This window comes from Phalacrocorax aristotelis, chromosome 29 (genome assembly GCF_949628215.1).
Source record: "Phalacrocorax aristotelis chromosome 29, bGulAri2.1, whole genome shotgun sequence".
NCBI classification, from domain to species: domain Eukaryota; kingdom Metazoa; phylum Chordata; class Aves; order Suliformes; family Phalacrocoracidae; genus Phalacrocorax; species Phalacrocorax aristotelis.
In genome coordinates this window covers 228,122-256,086 of record NC_134304.1, presented here as the reverse complement: position 1 = coordinate 256,086, position 27,965 = coordinate 228,122, and the positions used below count along the sequence as shown (strand labels likewise).

Here is a 27,965-nt window from a genome sequence, read left to right as displayed (position 1 = left end):
ACTTAGCCTCCAGCTCAGCTTTTTTTGGTGATTTGTTGCTTTCCAGAAAGCAATGTGCTTTGTGCTTGTCAGCACAACACAAATGCTTTAATCCCAACAAAGCAAAGAGCAAAGGTCTTTAGCTCAATATTGACCACGGGTGTCTCCACGTTAGTTGGCCAACTCAGACTAGTTTTTCTGGGAAGGACAGATGACTGTCCTTCAGATGACCCCCCGACCTCCCCCCAGACTGGTTCACCCCATTCTAAAGCAGGTCCAAAGCAGCTCATAGCATCAATGCTTTTGGGAGGTGCCCTAGTTCAGTGTGGCTCTGGGGAGGGCGGATGTGAGGTGAAGCTGGCGGTGATCTGATGATCTGACCACAACACAGAGCATTACACAGGCTCACAGGAACAGGAAGTTCAGGTACGTGTCTACTTTTTTTGTTTGTTTTGTGGTTGTTTTTTTTTTTAGAGAAGGTGAGAAGAGGCACAGAAATGGTTTAAGGCTTTTAGGGAGTGTCTCAGAGGGCCACAAGGTTCAGTTTGTCTTACTTATGAGAGGGCAAGCTATGTGAGGACTTCATTGCAGTAACTGAATGCATGGGGGAAGCTACCCAAGGCTGTCCAAGCCCATACAGAAAGAGACAAATGTTTATATACTGTATCCTGACTGTCAGCACAAGACAACTTCTATGGGTTAGAGGCAATATCAGCAGGAGAGGATGAACTGGCATGGGTAGCATATGACCCACTGGGCAGGGAAGGCACGCTAATGTGAGATGTTGCAAGGATTCAAGGTGACTTCAGGTGCCCAACACCGTTCTCCAAATATTCCCTCCAACCCTGAGAGAAGATGCCTGGAAGCTTGCCTTGTGGCAGGGATTGTGGCCAGTGGGACCATTTGCAGGCATCCCCAGAGGCACCCAAATTAGACGCAACATCACCCAAAGCTGATTCTACAGCCAGCAGTGAGAGTCATCTGAGGGGATTCAGAGGGTAGCTGGGGTCTCTTGCCCCTTAAAAGTGCCTCTCTCTCTTCATTAACTGAATAGGTTCCCAGGGCAAAGATGCCTCTGATTTGGGCACGTCAGTTGGGCGTTTGCATTTGAGTGTGACAGATCTGAGTCTCAGTTGTTTGCTACTGGCTGAACGTCAGGGCTCAGCTCTGGGAGTGCTGGTGGGCAGCAAGGGGACCGCAAGGCAGCACTGTGCCCTTGTGGCCAAGGCCAATGGTATCCTAGGGTGCATTAAAAGGAGTGTGGCCAACAGGTCAAGGGAGGTTGTCCTCCAGCTTTGCTCCACTCCAGTGAGGCCACATCTGGAGTGCTGTATCCAGTTCTGGGCTCCCCAGTTCAAGAAAGCTAGGGACTTACGGGAGAGAGTCCAGCAGAGAGCCACCAAGATGCTCAGGGGACGGGAGCATCTCCCTTATGAGGAAAGGCTGAGAGACCTGGCTTTGTTCAGCCTGGAGAAAAGAAGACTGAGGGGGGATCTCATCAAAACTTATAAGTATCTGAAGGGTGGGTGTCAAGAGGATGGGCCCGACTCTTTTCAGTGGTGCCCAACGACAGGCCAAGGGGCAACGGGCACAAATTGAAGCACAGAAAGTTCCATCTGAACATGAGAAAAATCTTCTTTACTGTGTGGGTGCCAGAGCAGTGGCACAGACTGCCCAGAGAGGCTGTGGAGTCCCTTCCCTGGAAATATTCAAACCCCGCCTGGACACAGTCCTGTGCCCCATGCGCTGGGTGTCCCTTCCAACCCCACCATTCTGTGATTCTGTGAACTGCATGCTCTTTAGACTTCAGAAATCACTTTTGTTTAGTTTAAGTGAATGTCGTAGTCATGTTGGCTGGCAATCTCATCTGTCTTCTGCACTCTGGAACATCTGTGAGGTTTAGATCCCACCTGGAAGGAAATGTATACAATCCAGACCTGTAAAAGCAGCTTGATTTAGCCTGACAAGCCACTGAAAGTTACTAGTGTGCATATAATATTTAGTGCTACTTGAAAAATGCAAATAGGAAAAATGTGCTGCCATATGAAGAGGTGGGAATCATCCGTCAAAACACCAAGCTCCAACTCCATGCCTCCAACATCACCCCATGGTACTTGTCTAAGACAAGAAGGTTAGACCGGGAAAGGACAAAGAGCCACCAGCCCCAACATCCAACCTGGAAGCTTAGTATCAACTAATGCCTGGTAGGACAGGACACGGATGAAGGTTACCTGAGCATATGATGCCTGCATCTTCTCCGTGATTACAGTTATGGACTCCCCAGGGCCTTGCCGCACACTTGGAGAGGGTTGATTCTCTACCGGAGCATTTCACATCATCCAACCAGATACGGCCAACACCTTGCCCAAAATAAGCTGAACCTGGGGCGGACATGGCAATCCCACAGCCCAGCTGCTTGCACACCACTGCAGCATCGCTCAAGTCCCAGCTGTCGTCGCAGATCGTCCCCCACTGCTGGCCATGCAGCACCTCAACTCTCCCGGCACAACGAGTCGGGCCATTCACCAGCCGGAGAGGAGGCACTTCTGGAATACCTGCATGAAAAGCAACCAAAGAGAGATAAATGCAACCAAAGACACTGCACCGGAACCTTGCTGACACATTGTAGAGGACGAGTGCCAAGCAGGGTGTCCCATGGATGAAAAACAGAGGGCTAAAGAGGACACTTTGGGTGTCCATTCAGGGTTACCCCAAGGTCTGTGTGGCTCTGCACTGCCCGCAGACTGGCAGAAAAGTGCCAGTTACGACTGGGAGTGGTATTTCAGTCTCCTAGCCAGCAAGACATGCTAATATATCCCTTCCAAGTACACATGTTTCAGATGGTTTGTTTGAATCACTGCCAATGCTACGGTGACACGGGAGCCCTGTGAACAGACTGGCCAGTGCCCGCCAGCTGCGGGTGCATACTTTGCTATGTTCATGGTAGGGGAGAGGACTCCTCTTGAAAGAGCACTGAGTTCTCCTGAAGTTTCCCAAAGCTCTTTGTGGAAGGAATGAGGGCCTCCAGGAAAGCTCTGCTAGCTTCTCGCTCTGACATCTCAGAAATGTAGAGAAGAATGGCTAAAAGTTGAGCAAATGGGATGCCTGATTTTAAAGAAAATATTGGGATTGTGTAGGATTGCTCTGAAAGACTCTTTAGACTGGATTTTTAAGCCTGGATAAAAGTCTGCTGGTCTGACCTCATAGCTGACCTTGCTTTGAGCAGGAGACTGGTGTCAAGACCTCCTGTGGTCCCTTCAACCTGAATTGTCCTATGAGCCTCCCAATTGCTTTAACAAAACAAGAGGTTTCTTCAGGATTTCAGACTGCAAGAGACCCTGAAGAGAAAACTGGAAAAGCACTTAGAGACAAGCACTGTAAAGACTCATTCAGTGGTTTTAGGTTTCTAAAATTCTCTGTGAATCCTGGAATGAGACATTTTACTGCTTCACATGGTAGAATGAAATGGACTTCCCAATCAGCCAGAGGCCAAGACATGCTGACAACACTGCCCAGTTTTACCTGTGATCTTCATGTAAAAGTGCAGGCTCAGAGGTGATTCTGTCTATATGACACCACAAGCCTATACCTCAGCAGGAATGGGATATCTATGGGACCTGTCTGGCCCTGGAAAAGTCTTGGAGCCTTCAGGAGCCTAGGTATGGGATATAAGCCTTGGTACAGCTATCAGTGTGGGGCTTGCTGATGGTAACTCCATAATTCTGGATCAGCTTCCAGTGGTGACTGCTGACCACGGCCAGGGCCATGAGCATTGCATAAATTACACAAGAATGGGTTTATGATTAATAGCATACACTAGGAGCAGCATGAGCTCAGAGAAGAGCTTCCACCGAGGATGAAAACCTTTCCTCCATGTTCTCCAACACCATTGAGACTGAGACACAGAGCGAGGTTACCTGAGCACACCACACCAGCGTCTTCTCCATGCTTGCAGTTATGGGACCCCCAAGACTGGGCCTTACACTCAGAGAGGGCACTTTCGGTCCCTGAGCAATTCACATCGTCCAGCCAGATGGGGTCAGGCCCTTGCCCAAAATGAGCTGAACCAGGGGCTGACAGCGCTGCCCCGCAGCCCAGCTGCCTGCACACCACGCTGGCTTCAGCTGTATCCCAGCCGTCATCACACACGGTTCCCCACTGCTGCTCATGAAACACCTCGATTCTGCCAGCACAACGACTCGAACCATTCACGAGCCGGATGGGAGCTGGTTCCACGCCACCTGGACCAAACAAAACACAATTGCAAAGTGTTTGAGGAGCTTTGCATGCCTCAGAGCTCTGTGGCGAGGGCAAAAGACCCTCCTTGCAGGGGTCTGGAGGCCAACAACAGTTGTGGAGATGGAGGTTGATCAGCCAAGCATGTGAGCTTTGCTACCGGGAAGAGCCAATTTGTACCTGCAGCGGATTCCTACTGGAGAGAGCTTCAAGGAGCTGAAGTCAGGGCCTGGACTCTTGGCTCAGGCCCCCAGGGGAGGGGGGAGATGCAGATGCCACCACTGGCTACAGAACACTGCCATTTTCTGCATGGGTCAAGGATGGCCAGAACAGCCTGTCCCCTTTGGTTTTCCTCACCAAATCACCTTCCGAGGAATATTCCCCAGCCACCGTGGCACAGATCTCTCTGTCATGATGCTGTGCCGCTGAGATTTAGAGTGGAGAGTGCCCTTTATCTCATTACTCAACACAACCCTCCCAGCCATCACCCCACAGTGCTTGGGCCTGACTTCTCCCCGCATGGCTCATACTGCAGATGGGATTTTAGATACCTAATTACACATGCCCATTATGGGAGCCAATTTATTCCGCCTGGTTTCCAGCTGCTGCTCCAGAGGAGCACCGGGTCCTCCTTCATATTCCCCAGTGCTGTGCAGGTGTCTTGGGTCCCCTGAGAAATCTAAAACAGCACTGGATTCACTCCTTCTGTATCTCATCTAAAAGCAACCTCATGGTAAAACATGTCCCCACAGGGCCACAGGCAACTCTTCCTGAAACATAGCCCCCATTGCACCCACCCATCACGTGACAAAACAGTACCTGAGCAGACCACACCAGCATCTTCTCCGTGGTTACAGTTGTGGTCTCCCCAGGACTGTGCCCGGCAATCAGTGAGGGCAGTTTCATCCCCTGCACAGTTCACATCATCCAGCCAAATCTTTCCGGTTCCTTTCCCAAACCGAGCAGAGCCAGGGGCTGAGACCGCTGTCCCACAGCCCAGGTGCCTGCACACCACCTGAGCATCTGTCAGATCCCAGTTGTCATCACAGACGGTCCCCCACTGCTGTTCGTGGAACACCTCGACTCTCCCAGAGCAGAAATTCGATCCATTCACCAGCCGGATCGGGGCGGGTTCTGGAATACCTGAACCAAAAAGGTAAGAGCAGGTAAGTTTTATTCTGGCAAGCATGTTCCTGCTAGCCACATCGGCAAACGCAGCGTGTACCTGTTGGCTTAGTATGACCTACAGGGACAAGAAAGTTCAGCACGGTTGTTTTCCCAAAGGTCAAGGCAAGGTGCTGTCCAAGACTGAGGGCTTCTTTCCCCCTCTGTCTTTGACTAGAAAGATGTACCTGTGCCCAGACAGCAAATGCAAGTAACTTTCCTGATCAAGGAAAAGGCCTTTAGCAAGAAAAATACTCTTCAGGAGGAGAGTGAGAAAACTGGAGTATGATTCCTCTCAGCTAGACTTGGAGCCCTTCATCATAAATTTCCAGGGGCTGATTGGCTCTCCTCAGCGTTGGTACCTGGGGCCATCTGAGATGCCCAGAGAATCCCAGACAACCCAGTGGAGTTAGCAGACCTGATGTGGGATGCAAGGGAGATTGGTGCCCTTCTGGATCTGCAATTAGAGACTGGGTGAGATATAGTGGGACATCTCAGATGACACTAGCTACCTGTGTTTAGGCACCTGAGCCGCACTTTTACAGCTCTGCTGAGGATCCTCACTACCCTTTGTAGTCAACGGAAGGAAATGAGTGCTGTTGGGGTGCAACTTCTTTAATCTGCATTAGGGATCTGCATGAGGATGGGCCAAATCCTGCCATGGACCACACTGACTCAGTCCTTGGTGGCTGCAAATGGACAGGAGGATGTTTAATTCAGAGACAGGCATCTGTGTTTAGTCACTGAATCTGCAGGGTGTTCTCAAGATGAGGGCAAGTAACCAGAGGAAAACAGTTTACTTCCTGCAAGGGCAAGGCAAAAGTTCACACCTCTGAGAGGCTGTGATGGATACACCTGACTCTGAGCCGTGCTTTGGTTCAGCTGACTAAGGAGCAACAGGCCTTGCCCTTGCAGTGAACCTGCAAGCTGGAAAGCCCGTCTCACGTACAAGGAAGTGAAGGTGTCTTGACAAAGATATTTCAAGCAGTGGTTTCAAAACCCCAAAATGGAAGAGAACCAAAGTGCAGAAGAGGATAGCAGAGCTGAAACAGAGTCTTCTGTCTTGCCTATGCTCTTGACTATCAGCCAACTACTTCACTCTACAAATATTACCATCAGGGTCGGCCCAGTTTGAGCTGTCCCCGAACTGTGGCTGGGCGGTATGCCAGGTGCCTCTCCCCTTGAGCAGGGACCCCTCAAGGTTAGAGATTCCGTACCTGAGATTAAGAGATCCTTCCTTACCCAACGTGGAGAGATCCCTTACCTGCAACAGATCCTCTGTAAGTAACTGATAGCATGCTGAATTAATACTAACGAAACATTACTAATCCGTGTAGCTGCTCAATATTATTGTAAACTTTGTATGGCTATTTCCATTAGACATAAACTGTTGTCCAAGTCTGAGACTAAGGTTGGACCCAGCGGCACCTAGGCTCCATAAGGAGTCTGGAAAGCAAGGGGGCCACTCTGAGCATCGTGACCCAATGAGTGGGTCCTCCTTAGTCTTTGCCTTTCCAGTCTCTGTGTGAATCATTCTAACTCAATTTTCCTTTGTATGCCTCTTCCATGCAGTAATTAATAAGGTGAACCTTGCCAGCAAACTTAATGGACCTTGTAAAATTACTGCTAAACTTTGCTAAATTCCATCAAACTTACTGAACTCTGTCAAATTGCTATTTTACCTCAATAAAACATATTTCTGCTTCTCCCTTTCAAGTGAGGTACATTCCAGTCGTCTGCGAGAGAGGTAAAATGATCATATAGAGGGTGAAGAAGAAAGAAGAAGGATTGAGTGACACTCTACAGTGTGATGCTGTTCTGAGAAAGGCACGGATGTGTGTAAGTGGGAGGGCTGGCTACAAGTTATGCAAACCAAGCCTTCAGTGCTACTCAGCACTGGCAAAGCCTCAGCTGGCCTAACAGACTGAAAGAAATATGCCCAAAGGTTAAGGAGAAACCTGAGAAGAATGACAGGAACGAGAAGAAGCTTTAAAATGTTTCTCAAGAGGGAAATGGGAAGACACTGAGGAAATGGCAAAGGAACATAACAGTATAGTAGCTGCAAAGAATATATGGTAGTAATGGGCACTGCAAAGAGACAAGAGGCTGTAGAATAAATTCCGGGTAATGACAGTGAGCTCAGGGTTTCCTGCTAGTGGCAACACAGTGCAGTGCTGCAACACTTTGAGTAAATGTGTCTTGGCTGTGGAGGTTTCAGAGAAGACACTGGAAAAACATTGGTGAAAAAAGGTCTCATGAAGATGGTTCTAGCAAGTGAGGGTGGAGGAGAGGTAGATCAAGTGTACTTCTGCAAGTTTTTTTAGTATTCTTGTCCAGAAGAGAAAAGAGAGGGGAAATTGGAGGATGTATTGTGACTTTCAAGTGTGATATGTTCATTGGGATTGTTAGTGGCTGCAGCAGTAGATCCAAGTGACTCTACACCCTCTGTAACAGGGTGAATCACAGCCATCTGGCAATGCCACCAGGTTTACTAGTAACTGACGTGGGAAAGGGTCCCAAATTTAAATTGTTCTGCACAGCCAGCAGCAGGCTGGACCACAGCATCACAATGCCATGATTGGCTTTTGGATGGGAAGGAGAGGGGAACACAGATTATTTACCCCCATTCCTGTCTGAAGCACTTTCTCTGCATGGTACTACAGTTTTAGAGTCATAAGAGGGGAAGAGGGTACCCTGCCCTGTGGCATTTCAAACACCCTTCCGTGTACCCCAGAAGTCAAGCAGCTGTTGACACCGATGAGACTTACCCAAGCACACAACACCAGCATCTTCTCCGTGCCTGCAGTTATGGACTCCCCATAGAGCGGTCTCACATTTGGAGAGGGCGGTTTCCGTCCCTGTGCAGTTCACATCATCCAGCCAGATAGGGCCAGATCCTTCTCCAAAATAAGCAGAGGCCAGAGAGGACAGTGCTCTCCCACAGCCCAGCTGTCGGCAAACAACTTCAGCATTGCTTATATCCCAGTAGTCATCACATACTGTTCCCCACTGCTGGCCATAAAAGACTTCAACTCTCCCACTGCAACGGTTTGGTCCATTCATTAACCGCACTGGAGCTATTCTTGGTACATCTGAAGAAAAAAACAAGGGCAGGGTTAGACATTAGGTTGCCATTTGCGTGATTAAAAGAAAGAAAACAAAATGTATGTGAGCCTAATGACATCCAGGATGCATTTATCCAGTTGCATAATGTTGGGATATCTTCCCCCGCTCTTGTCTTCAGAGATGAGTGGAAAATAGACAGCGTACTGTATTCTCCAGAATGTAAGTTAGAAATCCCAGGCAAGGAAAGCACACCGCTTCTGTTCACAGAAACAGCTACATGCATGCCAAAAATAAGAGAGGAATTTGTAACAAGCTTCCACTATGGTGAAAGAGAGTACACAATCCAGATTCAGGACACTTCAAGACAGATCCTGCTGCTGAGGTGCTACGTGAATACCCCTCTTGGCAATAGAAAGAGTTCCCCGTCATGCAGATGGACACAGAGCGAGGTTACCTGAGCACACCACACCAGCGTCTTCTCCATGCTTGCAGTTATGGGACCCCCAAGACTGGGCCTTACACTCAGAGAGGGCACTTTCGGTCCCTGAGCAATTCACATCGTCCAGCCAGATGGGGTCAGGCCCTTGCCCAAAATGAGCTGAACCAGGGGCTGACAGCGCTGCCCCGCAGCCCAGCTGCCTGCACACCACGCTGGCTTCAGCTGTATCCCAGCCGTCATCACACACGGTTCCCCACTGCTGCTCATGAAACACCTCGATTCTGCCAGCACAACGACTCGAACCATTCACGAGCCGGATGGGAGCTGGTTCCACGCCACCTGGACCAAACAAAACACAATTGCAAAGTGTTTGAGGAGCTTTGCATGCCTCAGAGCTCTGTGGCGAGGGCAAAAGACCCTCCTTGCAGGGGTCTGGAGGCCAACAGGGCTCGAGTCCATGATTTGTAAAGTGGCACTAGATGCCTATGACCTCACAGCTCTATCCCACATCCTTGGCTGGAGCTTGTGCAATAAATAAATAAATCACTCAATTACTTGCAGAGTGACCCTAGATGAGCACCCAGGTTGCTTCCCTAACAGCAGAGCACCGAAACGGGGAGGAGGGAAGAGAGCACTGGTGGAAAGAGTGCATTTGAGAGTGCTGAGTGCCCACTTGGGAGCCTCTACAAGCCTGGCTATCGGGACTGGCCAACAAAGTTGGCAGCACCCTAGTCCCCACAGGAGGTCCAGGGCCATTGGCACCCTTCCTACATATACAGGCCATCCCTCCTACCCCACATTTCATGACATGCATTAGTTGTACCTGAGCAGACCACACCAGCATCCTCTCCATGGTTACAGTTGTGGTCCCCCCAGGGTTTGGCCCGGCACTCAGTCAGGATGGTTTCATCCCCTTCACAGTTCACATCATCCAGCCAAATCTTTCCAGTTCCTTTCCCAAACCGAGCAGAACCTGGGGCTGAGACCGCTGTCCCACAGCCCAGATAGCTGCACACCACTTGAGCATCTGTCAGATCCCAGCTGTCATCACAGACGGTCCCCCACTGCTGTTCATGGAACACCTCGACTCTCCCAGAGCAGAAATTCGATCCATTCACCAGCCGGACTGGAAGCAGCTCACCAAATCCTATGTTGAGAAATAATGCAGACCTCAGTTCTCTGTTGTATTTTGGTCTGTGCTGGCAGGGTAGAGCACTGTGCTGCTCCCTTCTGGATTGCATCAGGACAGACATTGGCATAGGCAGACATTTTCACAGTGAGGACAGTCAACCATTGGAATAATCTCCCCAGGGAAGCGGTTGGCCCTGCCACATTGGACACTCTTTAAGACTCAGCTGGACAGGGTGTTGGGCCACCTTGTCTAGACCGTGCTCTTACCTGGAAAGGTTGTCCTAGTTGATCCCTGAGGTCCCTTCCAACCTGCGATTCTGTGATTCTGTGATCGCTTGCTTTTTCATCAGCTCAGCAGACCTTTGCCTGAATTTCAGTCCCTTAGGCAGTGGTCTCCAGCTGACCTCTCTTGTTGACTAGTACCTTCTACAATCAGCCAGCTCTGTTTGAACCTTTATCTCACCAGAGGATGACATGACAGTATGCCTGCAGCGTGTTGTTGTGGTGGACTGGACTAGTGGGAGTAGCGCTGGGCTGGCCATCTCAGGTGGGAAGGGACAGGGACCTGTGGACAAACACTGGTGCAGGTGCATGGGGTGGCCTTATGGTCTGGGCTGTGTGAAGGAGCCTTAGCATCTGTGATCAGAATTTTGGTAAAGCAGAAGGAGTTGACTGACATCTAGTATCAGATGTTGATGTTTTCTAGCTCTGGTGTTGGTGAACATCAAGTATCTGGTGCTGGGGACCATGATACAGGCCAGACAAATCTCACTAGAGGTGGCTGTTTCCTTCACAGATATGAAGTCAACCCACACTGTTGATTTAACATCAGCATTTTTCACATCTACGGTCTGAGATATATACCTCCTGCTCAGACTATGCAGCAGCTGATGGGAACTGCCCAGGACTGGCTGGGTAGAGCAGTGGACTGGAAGACCTACAGGCATTCCTGACAGACGCATTTTCGTGAATCTGTATGAAGGCAGAGGACCAAGAGAAAGAAGAATGGTAGAGTTTGAGACCCAGAGCTGTCACCCATGGATGGACTGGGCAGTAGCTGACTTAATCAGCCAGAAGATCCCTCCTACTCCACATGTTATGCTATATACTGTTGCACTATAAGAAGTGCAAAATTATTGTGTTGAAGAGTAGCTGAGCTGAGAAAACACCCCAAAATGAGTGTTTCCTCTCTCTGCTGTAGCAAACTGGCCTCCAGAAGCAATCCATGAAAAAAACTTAAATGAGAACAGAGAGGTCAGAATTGTCTATAGGTTTAGATGCACCTTCCGAAGTGCTTTTGAAGCGCTCTGTGTCACTTTCTTTGGAAGAGATATTTGTGCTGAAGGACCTGAGCCTCCATATCTGCCTGGAAGGATCACCCACAAACACCTTCTCCCATGACATGCCATGAGTGATGGGTACCTGTACAAACCACACCAGCGTCTTCTCTGTGCTTGCAGTTATGGCTTCCCCAAGGATTGGCTCTGCACTGGGAGAGAGCAGCTTCTGTCCCTGTGCAGTTGACATCATCAAGCCAAATGGGGCCAGACCCTTGCCCAAAGTAAGCTTCACGGGTTGCCGACAAGGCCTTCCCACAGCCCAGCTGCCTGCACACCACTTCTGCCTCGACCAAGTCCCACTCATCATCACACACAGTTCCCCAGCGCTGGCCATAAAACACCTCCACTCTCCCAGAGCAGTGGGTCAATCCATCCACTAATCGAAGTGGGGCAGGTGCTACAAAGCCTACAGGGGAAAAAAAAAAAAGAAAACAAAATCAGGACAGTAGCCGGTGCAGAGTCTGGTGTATCTGTCCTCCACCTGGCAATGAACATGGCATCTCTCGCAGTTTTGCATGGGAAGACATTGCATAAAGAGGCAACACAAGCACTTCCTCCACTGTCACAGCATTAGCTGCTCAACAGTGGGTTTTACAAACTGAAATATATGTGGGATGGCAGAGGGCAAGCCCCAGTCTGGTTTAAATATGGATGTCCAGTGCTTTGAGGATGTTATAGACTCTGTCTGCCATCACAAGAGGTTTTGGGTCTGCTGTATGTCTTGCTGCCTGCCCCTTACAGATGTCCCAGGTCCCTTAACCCACACCAGAAGGTGCTAGATACCTCAAGGTGCTAAAATCACTCATACTGTCTATCTCTATCCACCTCTCAGGCCCAGGTTAATGCTGTTTTTACCCATAAGTCAATGAACAAAATGTGGATTTTGCAATGTATTAAGACCCTACAAACTTTGCAAAACTCTGTACGTGGTTGCAGAGGAAAGGCGCTAATCAGCACCTTGTTTCAGGAAAGGCAGGCGGAAACCACCTCTTCTCCTTCCAGTGTTGTCCAAGCGATCAGCATATTCGTAATAACCGTCTGACCAGCAAATGCTGAATGGTAAACTGGCTGTGACATATGCTGCCTCTTGCTCGGCCAGGCAGCTGGTAAACTGGGAAAGAGTGGGTGGCTCTGGGAATCACGAAAGGAGGCTTGGAGGTGTAACCTTGGAGCTCTAGTTACATGGGATGACCTGATACTAATACACTGGGTGGGACACAGCAGGTGAAGAGAAGAACCTCGCCTAATCTTAGGTTCATAGAATGTCCTGAATTGGAAGGCACCTGCAAGGATCATCAAGTCCACCTCCTGTCCTTGCACAGACAACCCCAAATTTACACCATGTCACTGAGGGTGTTGTCCAAGGGCTTCTTGAAAACTGCCAGGCTTGGTGCCATGACGCCTCTCTGGGGAGCCTGTTCCAGGGCTCCACCACCCTCTGGGGGAAGAACCTTTTCCTAATATCCAACCTAAACTCCCCTGGCACATCTTCCTGCCTTTCCCTCGGGTCCTAATGCAGGAGTTTTTGGGGCACTTCAGAAGGAGCTATGTCTACTGGCACGAGGGTGGGATGGCAGGGCTGCCAAAGCCACAGCATGTCCTATAGCATAGGGAGCCCTACAGATAATTCCTGCAGCTCCACTGCCTTTTACGAGTGGCTCATGTGGCGGTGGGTTTTAGTTAAGAAGAGACAAGACCTCTTTAGGGCTTAACGGTGTGAATCACTTTTTATCTTACAGTTCTCTTGGTTGTTGGACCAGCGCTGCTCCAAAGGCAACAGGGCCTCCTACAGCACCTCCAGCATCTCCCCATACCCTACAAAACCCACTTGTGTCTTGCGGAGTGGGATTTACCTGAGCACACAACGCCAGCATCTTCTCCATGCACACAGTTATGGCTGCCCCAAGGTTTTGCACTGCAGTCGGAGAGGGCAGCTTCAGTTCCTTTGCAGGTCACATCATCAAGCCAAATGGGGTCAGGCCCTCCCCCAAAGTAAGCTGAGGAAGGAGCAGATAGAGCGGACCCGCAGCTCAGCTGCCGGCATACAACTTCAGCGTCAATTATATCCCAGTTGTCATCACAGACAGTTCCCCATTGCTGGCTATAAAGCACCTCCACTCTCCCAGCACAGCGACTTGAGCCATTCACTAATTGCAGCTTAACTGGTTTTTCAATTTCTGCATGAAGAAAAAAAAAAAAAACAGCAACAAAAACAGGATCAGGGATTGCACATGGAAAGATTGCCTAGAGGCAAGGAGAGGTATCCACTAGCACTGCCCAGGACTGATGTGAAAGAGGTCAATGGGAAGCCTGTCAACATCCCAATGCCATTTCTAACACCTGGGGTCCATGGACCACTTAATGAAGATTTACTCCCCAGTTAACCATGATGTAGGGGGGTAGGGCATGCCTTCAAGCCTTCCCCACCCAGTTCCTGGAGCTCAGCACTCATTACCATCATGCTGTGATGTCCAGGTTAGGACTGGTTCTCACAGAAGTGACCCACAATTGAATTTATCATCCCAGTCCCAGTCTGGAGAAGAAACACATCATCCAGGAGAGAGTATTGTTACAAAATATGTATGGAAAGAGGCCGTGTAAATGCCCAAATTCTTTGGCATATTTCAGCCATGAAACATGCGCATGGAGAGTATGTGCATTCAGGTGGGGTTCCTTCAGTCTCCTTGCCCATTAACTTCATAGTGATGGCATAAGAGGCAAGAATAATGAGGACCAGGGGAAAAAAAACCACTAGCTCTCTTCTGCCCCAGTGGCAGAATGAGCACAAACACCACCCCCACCCACCTACTGTTTAGCTGGTAGAACTAAGCTGGATAACTTAGTCCTAGACACAGTACCAGTCAGTACCGGAGGCAGCCATGCCCATCCTGAGCCCTAAGGGTAGCACTGATGGAGAAATAAGATTCTGCAAAGAGGCTTAAGAACCTCCCTCTACACGGCGCAGCATCCTGGGAAGCACACATCACACGGGGAGGGGTGTACGCCTGAGTTACCTGAGCATACGACACCTGCGTCTTCTCCATGATTGCAGTTATGCTGTCCCCAGGGTCTGGCCGCGCAGGCAGAAAGGTCAGCTTCTGTACCAGTGCAGTTTGTGTCGTCCAGCCAGATATGACCAGTTCCTTGGCCAAAGTGAGCCAAGCCAGGGGCTGACCGCGCTTCCCCGCAGTCCAGCTGCCTGCATACGACCATGGCATCGGGCAGATCCCAGCTATCATCGCAGACGGTTCCCCACTGCTCTTTCCAAAGCACCTCGAGCCGCCCCTCACAGCGGTTTGTGCCGTTCACAAGTCTGATGGGAACCGAGACGGCAACACCTGAATCCCAAAACAAGCCGAGGTAGGAAATGGGCATGAGCCAGGTTTTGGCTGATAGTGGAGAATGTAACAACTTGCTCTCGCGTGCATAATGCCATTTTGGGTTCGTCTGGGGAAGGATTGCCAAAACCATCACTACTTTTTTATTTTCCAGCAGGAGCATCATAAGAAAAGCTTGCTGGCTAATTAGTGGTGTGAATTTCTTGCATGGGTGGTGTTAGGACCTGTAACACATCTCTGCATCTCTATAAGCAGCTGCAAGATCTCAGTCATCTAGGACAGTTCTGATCATGGGATTCCTACGAACATGTCCCTCCCAGAGACATGGCAGACCTTCAAAGCCTTGGATGAGAACCAACCATTTCCAGCCATGGAACAGACCCAACACACCCTCCAACATGGTGTGTGACAGCTCCACACCACAGAAACCCTAGACTATACCCTGCACACAGTCAGGAAGACAAGAGGAAAACCTCAGATTATGGCCCTTAGGAAGATGGAGGTCTCTGTGGAAGTGCCTCCACACAACCTGAGATGCTTTAGCACCATGGGTTTCAGATCATCCCTCTCCACCTTCATTGTGCAGCTCCCATCTCCATGCACAGGACTATGATCGTTCCTCCTGAGGTCTGCCACTCTCCCTGTGCTGTGCAAGTAATCAAAGAAAGCTTTCAGGTTACTTCTCTGGGCACAAATTAGGATATCCACATCCTTGTCCAAAACACTTGTCAGAACTCTGCTACCCAGAGCTCACTTGCCTGTGCCATGTGGAGCACAGTTTGTTCACCTAAATGAAGGTTTCTAGTGCCATTTATAGACCTGCACCCTCCAAAGCAGTAGTTGGCGTCCAGGACTGAGAAACTAGGGCAACTCAAAATGGCTCCAGGCACCTACATTAAGGCAACTGCCAACAGTCCATAGGGTAGGATTCACCTCCCAGCTGCTGACAGCTGTGATGTTGTCCATGCTGAACAGCTGGACTCCCATAGAGTGCAGAAAAGAAGGTATTTCCAATCAACATCCCTCCAAAAGGGAGGAAGACTTGCAATAGAGCGGGGCCTCTTTCTCTTTATGGGTATAATGAAAATCCAGGCTACTGTTGGGATCTAAGCCTAGCAGAAGATGCCAAAAATCCCTCCTTCTTGAGAAAGGCCCTGTCAGATGCTTAAACTGTGTCTACCTCTTTGGTCCTGGGTGCTGCTCCCCACGGCATTTACACACTTATATTAGAGGCTTTAGAGCGAGGTTTTTCACCTAAAGCTTGCCAGGTCGACACTTCCATGCTGTTGGAAAGCACAGACATTTTTCTAATGAATGTTAAATTCCCAGATCATCCTCTTTGATCATTTGCAGACCTGGCGCAGCCTTTACTTCCTCCAAGTCCCTGAAACGGCCTCAACTTGTACCAGGTTTTGTTGAAAACCAACATCACTGTCACAGGTTTATCCTTTTCCAATTTTCTTACTATTTCTTAGTTTAAATTATTGGATTGTACTGGTTTGCAGGATATAAGTGCAGCTGCATCAAGCACTGACTCTGACAGGGAGGCAGTGGAGGTCTGCTACACTTATTCACACTTAGGTCCTGGCTGCAATGCAGACTGTGAATCTAGTGTGGAGGGAAAAGCAGGAATACATTCTGGATTACACAGATCAATCAAAGGAAGCTCTTTCTTTATGCTTGCATTTGTTTGTTCCCAGGGTTTGCCTCTGTATGTTTGCACTGTTAATGCCTCTAAATCTCTAGGTGAACTTCAGAAGCCAAATGATCATCTTTACTTCTCTTAGATCATCTTCTTTTCTCTTAGAAACATCAAGCCCTTTCCCAGCGTCAGGAGTTAGAACCTAAGCTTCCTGGATCTTCAGTCCTTTATTCCAGCCACAAAACCCATTGCGTTGCCAAGACTGGGGATATGAGAGGGGTCAGTCCATCATGAGTCCCATTTATCAGGCTGTATCTAGAACCCTCTTCTCCAGGTGCAAAGGAGAAAACTTACCCCAAAGACATGCCAAGAGGAAGAGCACAGTTTCCATCCTGGATCCAGTGAAGGCAGCCAGGGTCCCACTGCAGGCATCCCTGGGTGGAAGATTTCCTGGTGGTCCCATGGTAGCAGTAGAGACCTTATACAATCCAGCTCCTGAAGGGCTGGTTGGCAGGGAAGAGCAGGAAGATTGTCTTTGTAGGAGTGACTAAGAGTCAGTGGCTGGCCGGGGAGGCGGGAGAGAAGACAGTAAGGACCAAGACGGGAGGTAGATGGCAAATATTCCTTACCTTGACTCCTCCCCTTAATTGGCCTCTCCCCCTTTACCCTCCAGTGCTGGCCCCCTCCTTCCAGTTCCTTGTATATCCCTATGCTACTTCCCTCCTCCCATGCTCTTCTGTTCGTCAACATATCAAGGGAAAATGACCCCTGCGAGAAAGCACTGGATCTTTTCTCTTCTGTTGTTGTTCTGGCAAATAGCAAACTGTTCCTGGCACTTCTAGAGCTCCCATTCTCCTGGCAGGACTAGCTTGCGAACAGGTGGTGCCCTAGGAAGACTTCTTGGGGAAGGCAGGAATGATCTCTCTGTCTGCCTGCTCCTCTGACTCTTAAATGCTGTCTAGGAACAGGGAGTGTGTGGAAAACAAGAAAACACTCTTTTTTTTTTTACTGTGAGGGTTTTCAAACACAGGAACAGGTTGCCTGCAGAGGTTGTAGAGTCTCCATCCTTGGAGACAGCCAACACCTGACTTGATATTGTCCTTGACAACCTCCTCTAGCTGACCCTGCTTGAGCAGGGAGCTGGACTGGATGAGGACGAAGAGGTCCCTTCCCACCTCAGTGACTCGGTGGATTAATTCCTGTCTGAACTGGGGGACAGTGAAACACAGTCTCCATATAGTGGTAGTAGGGAAGGGTCTTTCAGGAACTGGGTGGGGTCACATTCATAAAGTCAGAGTAAACCACTTGCAATAATGAGAACTTCAGGATCAAAGAGTGCAATGCAAGACATTGTCTCAGGACGGGGACAAAGCATGTGCAAGTAAGAATTTGAAGTAGCGAGCAGAAGATAGACATGGCCTCTGGAGACCTATGACTTGCGAGGAATCTGCTTAACACCAGCTTGGATAAATAACACTGGTGAACCTGCATTTCTGGTATTTAACACTGGTGATTAAAATAACATTTGTTTTCAGAAAAACTTTAAGTTAGCCTGCAGTTCATTTATTTTCAGGACTAAGTCTTCCCTTAGAGAAATGTTTTTCACTGGTTCACTCCTGGGGAAAAGCAGACTTTCTGAGACCTGCAGGGCCAAGCACAGAGTCACCAGCTCAGCTTCATCCTGATGAAGATGTTTTCGATGCCATGGACCAGTTTTCATGGGCACCGATTATGGATAATTGTTTGGACATCTGGGGTGTGATTGGCCTTGACTCTAGAAGATGTCCAAGATCAACGTTTGCAGGCATGAGGAACATATAAGGTGCAGGGCCTGTCTGATTGCCTTGTTATCTATCCTGCCCTTGTCAAGAAGCTTTTGGGCCTGTCATCTTTACTGCTGGCCTTTACGTGATCCTAAGCTGCTATTTTATTGTGCTTTTCTTTCTCTTCTTCAGAAGAAACAAACCAAACTCTTTTGGCATCTCCTTGTTGATCATGTGCTCTAGGTCCCTGGCCATCCTGGTAGCTCTTACCTTTGAGCCAAACTGTGGTGCAGACCAAGGCTGAATGCAGAAACATTTTGGATCATAGCAGATACTCAGCTCTTTCAATTTATTTGTTCTTTCCTAATTTTTCCATCTCTCTTCATTTTGGGAGACTCCTAGATGGAAGAGGAAGCACATTTTGAGTCGTGTTTGCACAGGAAAAGTGTGAAGAGGTGAGTCTTACTGAATCACATGCCATGAAGAAAATTGAGCAGATGAGCTGGCAGCTGGAAAGAAAGGCTTTGAACAGAGCGGGCTGCAAGAGGAATAGAGACCGTAAGCCAAGAGGAGAGATCCAATGAGATATAGGAGCAACAATGAACAGATCTGGTCTGCTGTGGACAAGATATCAGTAACACTTTCTATGTCTCTGAAGGGAGCCACTGAGTCCTCATGTCCAGATCTTTGTCAGAGGTGCCCCTTAGTCTTCCTGCTCTGCCTTAGTATTTCACATTTTCTATCAAGATACGTTTTTCACAAGTAGCCATTGTTCTTTCAGCTTGCATTCTGAGACGACTATTTACTATTTGCTTCAACTTCAGTTGGCTTTGCAGTTCCTTGTTTACTCTTCAATCCTATTCCTATTGACCTTTAATATAACTTCCTTGTCCCCACTTACCAGAAACAATAGGCCTTTGGCCAAGCAGTGGAGCGGCTCTGCATTCCTCTGCTTTTGAAAGCATCCTGCCTCGGCTTCTTTCCCCTCCCTGTATTAGGAGGAGGGGGGTCTGCTGCATTGCTCTTTCCTAAAGTCTTCTCAGGAGCATGTAACATCTAGAGCACAGCACGCAAGTGAAGGCATTTGACTATAGTATGTGAGTATACAGAGATAGTATATAGATATAGATATAGTATATAGATATAGATATAGTATATATACTATATAGTGTGTATATATATAAGTATATAGTGTGTATATATATAAGTATATAGTGTGTATATATATAAGTATATATACTATATAGTGTGTATATATATAAGTATTATAGTATATAAGGACAGAGCTGTTCTCCAAAGGAAGAAAAGACAGAACGGAGGACAGCCACCACACAGGCAAACCAATGACCTCGCCCACAGGGAGCAGTCCCACAGCACCAGAAGAGCAGAGAAGGATAATGAGAACAATGGGACCTACCAACAGTACAATAACCATTAGTTACGATCAAGGTAATGAGCCAGCACAAAGGTCACAGAATCACAGAATCACAGGTTGGAAGGGACCTCAGAGATCATCTAGTCCAACCTTTCTAGGAAGAGCACAGTCTAAACAAGATGGCCCAGCACCCTGTCCAGACGACTCTTAAAGGTGTCCAACATGGCCAAGTCAACCACCTCCCTGGGGAGATTATTCCAATGGTGACTGTCCTCACTGTGAAAAATTTCCCTCTGGTGTCCAATCAGAATCTCCCCAAGAGCAACCTGTGGCCATCCCCCTTGTCCTTGTCCTTGTCCTCTCCATGTGACTCCGTGTAAAAAGGGAGTCTCCATCTTCTTTGTAGCTGCCCCTTAAGTACTGGTACATGGTGATGAGAACCCCTCTAAGCCTCCTTTTCTCAAGGCTGAACAAACCCAGCTCTCCCAGCCTATCCTGGTATGGCAGCTTCCCAGTCCTTGGATCATCTTGGTGGCCCTTCTCTGGACCCCTCCCAGCCTGGCCACATCCTTTTTGTACAGCGGGGACCAGAACTGCACACAGGACTCCAGGTGTGGCCTGACAAGTGCTGAGTAGAGCGGGATGACGACCTCTTTCTCTCTGCTGGCGATGCCCTTTTTGATGCAACCCAGCATCCTGTTGGCCTTCTTGGCTGCAGCAGCCACTGTTCGCTCATGTTGAGCTTCCTGTCTACCAGGACCCCCACGTCCCTTTCCACAGAGCTGCTCTCCAGCCAGGTGGATCCCAGTGTGTGCTGCACTCCTGGATTATGTTTTCCCAGGTGCATGATCTTACACTTCTCCTTGTTGAACTTCATAAGGTTCTTGCTGGCCCACTCTTCCAGCCTATCCAGATCTCCCTGAAGAGCAGCAGGCCATAACACATTAATTTCTCCAGGAAGAGGCTGTGGGGGACTGTATCAAAGGCCTTGGAGAAGTCCAGGTAGACAATGTCCACCATTCACCCAATGTCAACCAGGCAAGTCACTTTGTCACAGAAGGCCACCAGGTTTGTCAAGCACGATCTGCCTTTAGTGAAGAATGTTGGCTTTTCCCAATCACGTGCTTCATTTGACTTGTGATGGCCCCCAGGAGGATTCATTCCAGGACTTTCCCAGGGATTGAAGTGAGGCTGATGGGCCTATAGTTACCCGGATCCTCCCTCAAGCCCTTCTTGTAGATAGCGGTAACATTTGCCTTCCTCCAGTCCTCTGGGACGTCCCTTGCTCTCCATGACTTCTCAAAGATTGTGGAGAGTGGCCTTGCAATGATGTCAGCAAGCTCTCTCACACCCTCGGGTGGATGTTGTCAGGGCCCATTGATTTGTGGGGGTCAAGCTCCTGTAGCAGTTCATACACTAACTCTTCCTTCACTGATGGTGGGTCGGTGTTTGGTTCAATTGGCAATTTTGTTCCCAAAGCCTGGAATCCTACAGTGCTGGTAAAGACCGAGGAGAAGAAACTGTTGAGGACCTCTGCCTTTTCTGCATCGTCGCTGATTGACTCTCCTTTTCCATTTAATAGTGGGCCTATGTTTTCCTTCTTTGTCTGCCTATCCAAAGTTGTGCCCATGTAGACTTGTAGGACACCCTAACATGTCGCTGACAAGAGCAGAAGAACGGGAGGATTACCTGAACAAATTGCACTGGCGTCTTCCCCGTGGTAACAATTGTGGTCCCCCCACGGCCTCGCAGGGCACTCAGAGAGAGCAGCTTCCACCCCTGTGCAGTTCACATCATCCAGCCAGATGGTGCCAAATCCCCGTCCAAACTTGGCTCCAATGGGGGCCAGCACCGCATCCCCACAGCCCAGTTGCTTGCACACAACTTGGGCATCGTTTAGATCCCAGTCGTCATGGCACACACTGCCCCACTGGTCTTCATGAAGTACCTCAACCCTGCCAGCACATCGGTTCGGGCCTCCCACCAGCCGGATGGGCCCTGGCTCAGGTATTTCTGTTCCTGCCAAAAACAAATGAGGGAGAAGCTTTGGCACAAGTCTCTGACCCTCACCACCTGGAGAAGGCAGAATCTTCCGTGACGTATCAACACTGTCTCTGCTCACCCCAAACGCCTGTCAAAGGCTCCCTTCCTAACTTCTTGCTTGAAAAGAAAAGTTGAAGGGAAAATAATATCAGCATGGAAGCCATCAGGGGAGTGAGGTGATTATCTGTGTCTTCTCCCAATTCTGCAGGTTCTTCCAGGCCCAGGAGTTGTGAGGCGGCTTCTCTGGGTCAAGTGTGGTATTAAGCTGGAGCTGAACAAAGGCATTCTAAACGGGTCAGAAATTGCACCCCGGCTTACTTGAGGAAGAAGGGCCAATGTGGCATGAATCAGAAAATGACAGGGTGTTACCTGAGCACTCCACGCTGGCATCTTCTACATGGTTGCAGATGTTCTCGCCCCATGGCTTCGCCTTGCATTCGTCGAGGGACGCTTCTGTCCCTTTGCAGCTCACGTCACTCAGCCAGATTTGGCCTTTCCCTTCCCCGTATTTAGACTCCCGAGGGGCCGATAGCGCCGTCCCACAGCCCAGCTGCCTGCACACAACCTTTGCCTCCCGTAAATCCCAGTGATCGTCACAGACGGTCCCCCATTCATCCTTGTGAAGCACCTCGACTCTCCCAGAGCACTTATTGGCACCATCCACCAGGCGGATCTCAAATTTGCTTGTGTCTACATCTTCTGGAGAGAGCAGATACCCCGGGGTGAATGAAAGGCCTGAGAAAGAGGGCTCTTCCTCCCCAGTGAGGCTGTCTTTATTGCCAAACCAGGAGGAAGAAAACCCCAGAATATTCTAGCATCCCAAATCTTTGGTGGTTGGGAACCAGGTTCTGAGCTGGGAATGGCCAAAAGCAACAGCTGTTTGTGGGACCATAGGTCTGTTTTGAGAGACGAATCACAGGGTTCATTTTCAGCTGTAAAGGGAGAGGTGTAGCCCCCCCAAAACCTACCCCAGAGTTCAGGTTCTGGCTAAGATTCCCCACAGTTAAGGCCAGTGTCTCCCAGCCAATGCTGCTACAAGAACTGGAAGTAGGGAGGAGAGAATGGAGGCATTTCTGCCCATTCCTCAGGGGAAGGGCTGGGTTTGCTCAGCTATTGGCAGTGATTGCTGGGTGCTGTTGTGGACCTACAGACAGTACTGAGTCAGTACTCAGGAGTGGAAAAGGCCTACTCAGTCCTGTCCCTGCTTCTGACCCCACCAGGACTCACAATCCCTCTCAAAACCTGGCTCCAGTTGCCAAACCTCCAATCACAACACTGTTTGCCACCTTAATATCAAGAACCAAATCTCTCTGGATACTGCTGTCCCTCTGCATGGGACTGGGGTGCTGTAGTGAGAGAAAATCACCCTCTCAAGTGCCACGGTCTGAAACCCTGAAGCACCTCCATACTGGCTCATGGAGCCAAGGGGACACCAGGCATTCCTCCATCTCACGGAGATCAGACCCCCGCATTGAGGACATCCTAACTTCTCATTTAACTTTGCTAAAATGAGCAGCTGTTTGTCAATCTTTTGGATCAGTACTGTTCCTTTGGCCCAGAGAACTCCAGCAGGTACCAGCTGCACCTCCTAGAGCATACAGAAGGCAGAGCCTGGAGGATGTGGTTTACAGCGAGAAGATCATTGGCCACAGAAACAGGTTTCAGACCAAGGTCTCCTGACCCTGAGCAGCATATTTAAATCTCTAGGTCAGACATAGCATCACTCTACATGACATTCTATAATAGCTGTGTGTGCTGACTCATGCTCCACTCTCTACTACAAATACTGACCTGCCAGTAGGACTCCTGCAAGGGAAGCTGAAATAGAAGAAATACAGGGTGTTAGCTGGAGTCTCACGAGTTCTTCAGAGCATGGAGAGTCAGGACAGCGAAATGCCAGGCAAGAGACAAGACTCTGTGAGTTCCGTTAGAGCCCATCTTTGCCCTCCATCTCCCAAACCCAGCTGTCAATGGGATTTGCCTATCCTAGTGCATCTCCACAGGACTTTGTTGATAAAGAGATCAGATAAAGAAAGAAAACCTAAAAAAAAAGTCTACTGGAAAAAACAGAAATTTGTTTGCACGGATAATGTGAAAATACCATAACAGAGCAGTTGGGATTCCTCTCAACCAGAAATAGGCACCTGAAAGTCATTGTCTAGAGGGACTGGATTAAAACACTATTCTATTCTATTCTATTCTATTCTATTCTATTCTAGTCGAGTCGAGTCGAGTTGAGTCGAGTTGAGTCGAGTCGATTCATGTAGGCTCCCATGCCAGTCAGTGGAAAGAGTTCAGCCATGGCTGATGCATATCAATCTCATCGTAGGTCTGGTGTCCAGAGCAGATGGTCACACTGGGCCTGGAGGTGCGTGTCTCTGCTGGAGACAAAGGATGTGACGCCCAGCTCTTCTCAACAGCCAGGCAAGAGGTACACTGCTGAATGAAACAGCTGAAAATGAGATGAGTTGCAAGTAGCCTGGCATTTTTATTTTTTCCTTTTTGTCATGGCCAGACCATGAAGAAGCATTGCCATCTCTGAACTTCAGGCTGACACCAGACAAAATTAATCCCTCTCTCTCCTGCAGACATTAATGGCAGCAATGAAATGGCATGCAAACAGCTATGGGCATGTTAATGACGCTGTGCAAAGAAGCGTCTTCAATGTGGAATGTGTCTGGAGACTTGTGCAAAGAGGCTATTCCCATTCAGAAGATTTCCCCGAGGATTAACTAGACGTCCACACAAACCCTGGGAGGGAAAGCCTGAGGAAAACTTGCCAGGATCTGTTTTTGCTGGAAACTCAGGAGAAGGGGACTTTGTACCCACAGGAGAAGGTCAACAGCAAAGAAGAGCTCAACACAAACAACAGTTTCTGCTCCTAAATGCAGCAGTGTGCCAAGATCCCAAGCGTTGACCAACAGCTTTGGGCAAGAGCAGAACTGCTGACACCAAGACAACCATTAGCATTATTGCCCAGGTAAGTCTTTTTCCCATCGGCTTTTAAAAAAAAATTTTATTAGCTACTTTTAAGGTTTATGGGCTGAGATGCCTAACGGTTACCCCCCTTCTCTGTAAATTCCAGCTGCATTCAGATAACTTATCATCTTGGGAGCCTGAAGTGCCTACCCACGTCCCGTAGCCACTGAGCATGCTCAGTGCCCTGCCCATTGCCACCAGGTCTCCTCTCATCCCTGAGGCACAGCAAACAAAGAAGATATAAGGAAGACATTTTTTATGATGAAGATGGTGAAATGCTGGCCCAGGTTGCCTCGATAGGTGGGAGATGCCCCATCCCTGGAAACATTCAAGGTCAGGTCGGCTGGGGCTCTGAGCAACCTGATCTGGTTGAAGATGTCCCTGCTCACTGCAGGAGGCTTGGACTACCTGACACGAACAGGCTGTTGAGGAAGCAATGGTGGAAGAGGAGAACCATTGGCAAAGAGTTGCCAAGCTGATAGCAAAGAGAAAAAAAAAATCCCACCTCACTTACCCCAGAGACATGCCAGGAGGACAAACCTCATGTTGGTGGCAAAAACACTGTGCGCTTGTCGTCTCCACGGGAGAGCAGGGCAGGGAGGAGGCAGGGCATGCACCCAAGGGACTGGCTATTTGAGAAGTCCTCCTTGTCACAGCTCCTCCCCTCCACCCCAAAAACCTCCCTCTGTGCCCCACGGCAGGAGCTCAGCAAATACAAAATGCCAAGCCTCTGCCAGGAAGCGACTCTTGTGCCACGAGCATCACGTAAGCTGTGGGATTGTGAAAGCGGGCTGTTTCAGGAATCTACTGAGCAAACAAGCCATCTCAGGACAGCCAGTTCTGGACCATCAGTGCAAGGATGGGGGGAGACAGGGTCTTGAAAGTTGCCTTCCAAGACTGGCTTCAGGCAGCTGCGGGAATAGGCATCAGTGCCCGTGCTTAGCTGCAAAAACGGGTACGATCCCATCCTGGTAGTGCAGCACAAGAAGATGTAAGAAACTTTTTCCCACTGCTGAAAGCAGCGTCTCCCAAAAGCGAAAGCTTTTCCCAGGTTTCCTCCCATGTTTGTCCCAAGAGACAGGAAGGCTTTGTGAAATGTGGTTGCAAGGTTTGTCTGTGTTCACAATCCAGTTAATTTTTTGGTTGGTGTGGGGCCTCCTCCCAGTCTTGACAGCGCTAGATGTACAAGTGGCAGGAGGTTCTGCCCCTGGATGGCAAAGCTGGGCTCCCAGGTCCCCCGTGAGCTTGAGTCACCCAGGTAGGCACACGGCTGAGGAGGGGAATGACGCTGCAGGGATATGACGCTGCTGCTACCTTGGGTTGAATCTACCTCCTGCCAACCTCTCTATCTGGAAAATGCGTTTGGAGACCTTGTATGCTCAGCAGAGATCATCAAGCACTCCTAGGAGGCGGTTGCAGTGAGGTGTTGGGCTCACACGTCCCTACTGGGGATGCCTAAGGGGGAAGATGGCCCAGGACTGGCTGAGGGGGTGGATATCCTGAAAAGAAGGCGATGTGATGCTAGGCGTATTGCACCTCTACCACTCAGCAGAATCCTCAGCCCCCTCTTTGCATTTGCACAAGCTATCTGGGCAAGGTTGGCCCACAGGACCATTGCTCAGCATCGTCTCTAGGAACAGAGGTGGGTGCAAATAGCTCAGCTGAACACACAGAAAATATGCTTTACTGCCGAAGACACACAGAAATATCTTTCATCTCAGGGAGCGTGCGTTGGACAGACAAGAGTTTGTGCAGCTCTGCTTAAGCTGTACAACCCAGGGACTACTTGCAGCATGTCATTTGTCTTCCCCATGACAAGGAAGCGCGTGAAGATACACTTTGGAGATGACAGGCAAGGAGGGAACATCCCTGGCAGAAATGGGGGGTAGGAGTGGGCGACAACTCAGAGGGAAGGTGAATGAGGGTGGGGTAGCAAGTCTTTTCTTTGCAACAGCTGGTCCAGCAGACAAAAGGTGAAGGTGATGGGCCAGAAAAGCAGGCCTGAATAAATACAAATCTCAGGCCACCCAGGACCATGGCCTTCTCAAAGGCATGCACCAGTCCACGTGTAAGTCACGTCCATAGTAAATCAGTATCAACGCTGTGTGTGCTGGAGGAGAGCACCACATTCAGCTGAGAGCAGATGCATCATAGACTCATGGAACAGTTTGGGTTGGAAGGGACCTTTAAAGGTCATCTAGTCCAAACCCCCTGCAGTGAGCAGGGACATCTTCAACCAGATCAGGTTGCTCAGAGCCCCAACCGACCTGACCTTGAATGTTTCCAGGGAGGGGGCATCTCCCACCTATCGGGGCAACCTGGGCCAGGGTTTCACCATCCTCATCATAAGAAATTTCTTCTTTATATCTAGTCTGAATCTACCCTTTTTTATTTAAAAACCATTACCCCTTGTCCTACTGCAACAGGCCCTACTCAAACTTTTTGTCCCCATCGTTCTTATAAACTCCCTTTGAGTACAGGAAGGCTGCAATAAGGTCTCCCCAGAGCCTTCTCTTCTCCAGGTTAAACAACCCCAACTCTCTCAGCCTTTCTTCACACGAGAGAATACAGACGACCTCTGTATCTTAGCAGTTGAAGACTGTTCTCATCTGTTTGCCTAGTTTTCAATTTTGCTCATTGAGGGCATTTTCAATACCTCCATCTCTGTCCTGTTGTCTATGCTTAGGTAGCTGTTACTGCCTCCCTTCTGGCCAGCCTCCCTGTACGTGGGAGGACCCCGGTTCCAGAAGTCTCAGGTGAGGTTTGCTTTTTTCGCAATAACCGTAGGTTGTTGAGCCATGGCCTGTTGTGCTTTGATACTGATCCTTAGGTTCTTCCCGCTTGCGGGGAGTCTGGCCAATAATTCTGGGTTTTTGTTTGTACAGTTGATTACTCCCTTGATAGTTAATCCCAACCAACCCGTATTTGTTGATAACACTTTGCATGTTATCTTCTAGGTGGCTACAAATAGAAGTACTGGCTTTGTGCTCAATATTTTTCCAGGAACTGAATTTAGACTGGATCTTCTAAAATTCACAGGAGTTCTGTCCTTCCCCCCTCCATTCCTCCCTCCTTTGCTCCCTCTTCCTTCCTCTCTTCCTTCCTTACATCCTTCCTTCCCTCCTTCATTCTTCTCTTCCTCTCTTTCTGTCTCATTTATTCATGTATTCCTTCATTCATTTCTCTTAAGATCCAAGTGGATCAAAGAGTAGTTTTGACCACGAAGGGAAGCTTGGAGCAACTGACTGTGCATGAGGGTCCTTGGATGGCATGGTAGCCTTTGTACTGTATCACAATTCCTGACATCCACTCTGGCTCCTCTGAAATGTCCTGGAGTTTCCCAGCATCCTTCACTTGGAGTAGCTGAAAATTCAGAAAGAATTTCCTCTTTTCTCCCTGCTGACCTGTTGAAAACACAGTCCTGCCCAGCCCTGCTACCGCCGCTCAGGATCCGGTGAAGATAACCTGGG

General features: G+C 49.1%; 1 protein-coding gene across 3 annotated transcripts; it reads right to left on the bottom strand.

Annotated features, from left to right (window-relative positions):
- Nucleotides 1-402: 402 nt before the first annotated feature.
- On the bottom strand, nt 403-27,758 carry LOC142048919 (scavenger receptor cysteine-rich domain-containing protein DMBT1-like). Of its 3 annotated transcripts, XM_075076254.1 has the most exons (15): nt 25,010-27,758; nt 23,308-23,334; nt 21,886-22,215; nt 21,163-21,492; nt 14,370-14,693; nt 13,209-13,532; nt 11,438-11,761; nt 9,708-10,031; nt 8,900-9,223; nt 8,148-8,471; nt 5,035-5,358; nt 3,897-4,220; nt 3,192-3,269; nt 2,211-2,534; nt 452-1,889 (listed from the first exon to the last, which is right to left on the bottom strand). In XM_075076254.1, exons 1-15 carry the CDS (start codon nt 25,038-25,040, stop codon nt 1,879-1,881), a joined length of 3,723 nt encoding a protein of 1,240 aa, XP_074932355.1. In that variant the 5' UTR covers nt 25,041-27,758; the 3' UTR covers nt 452-1,878. The 3 variants fall into 3 exon arrangements, with proteins under 3 accessions (XP_074932354.1, XP_074932355.1, XP_074932353.1); XM_075076253.1 differs by lacking the exons at nt 3,192-3,269; nt 21,163-21,492; nt 21,886-22,215; nt 23,308-23,334; nt 25,010-27,758 and adding exons at nt 16,690-16,838; nt 16,965-17,025 and having other exon boundaries at nt 403-1,889; XM_075076252.1 differs by lacking the exons at nt 21,163-21,492; nt 21,886-22,215; nt 23,308-23,334; nt 25,010-27,758 and adding an exon at nt 16,690-16,925.
- Nucleotides 27,759-27,965: the final 207 nt, after the last annotated feature.

Coding starts and splice junctions, on each gene's coding strand:
- LOC142048919 (XM_075076254.1), bottom strand. CDS start 25,040: ATGAGGTTTGTCCTCCTGGCATGTCTCTGGG. Junction 10,032..11,437: donor CGCTGGTGTGGTTTGTACAG/GTACCCATCACT, acceptor TTCTCAACATAG/GATTTGGTGAGCTGCTTCCA. Junction 9,224..9,707: donor TGCTGGTGTGGTCTGCTCAG/GTACAACTAATG, acceptor TGTTTGGTCCAG/GTGGCGTGGAACCAGCTCCC.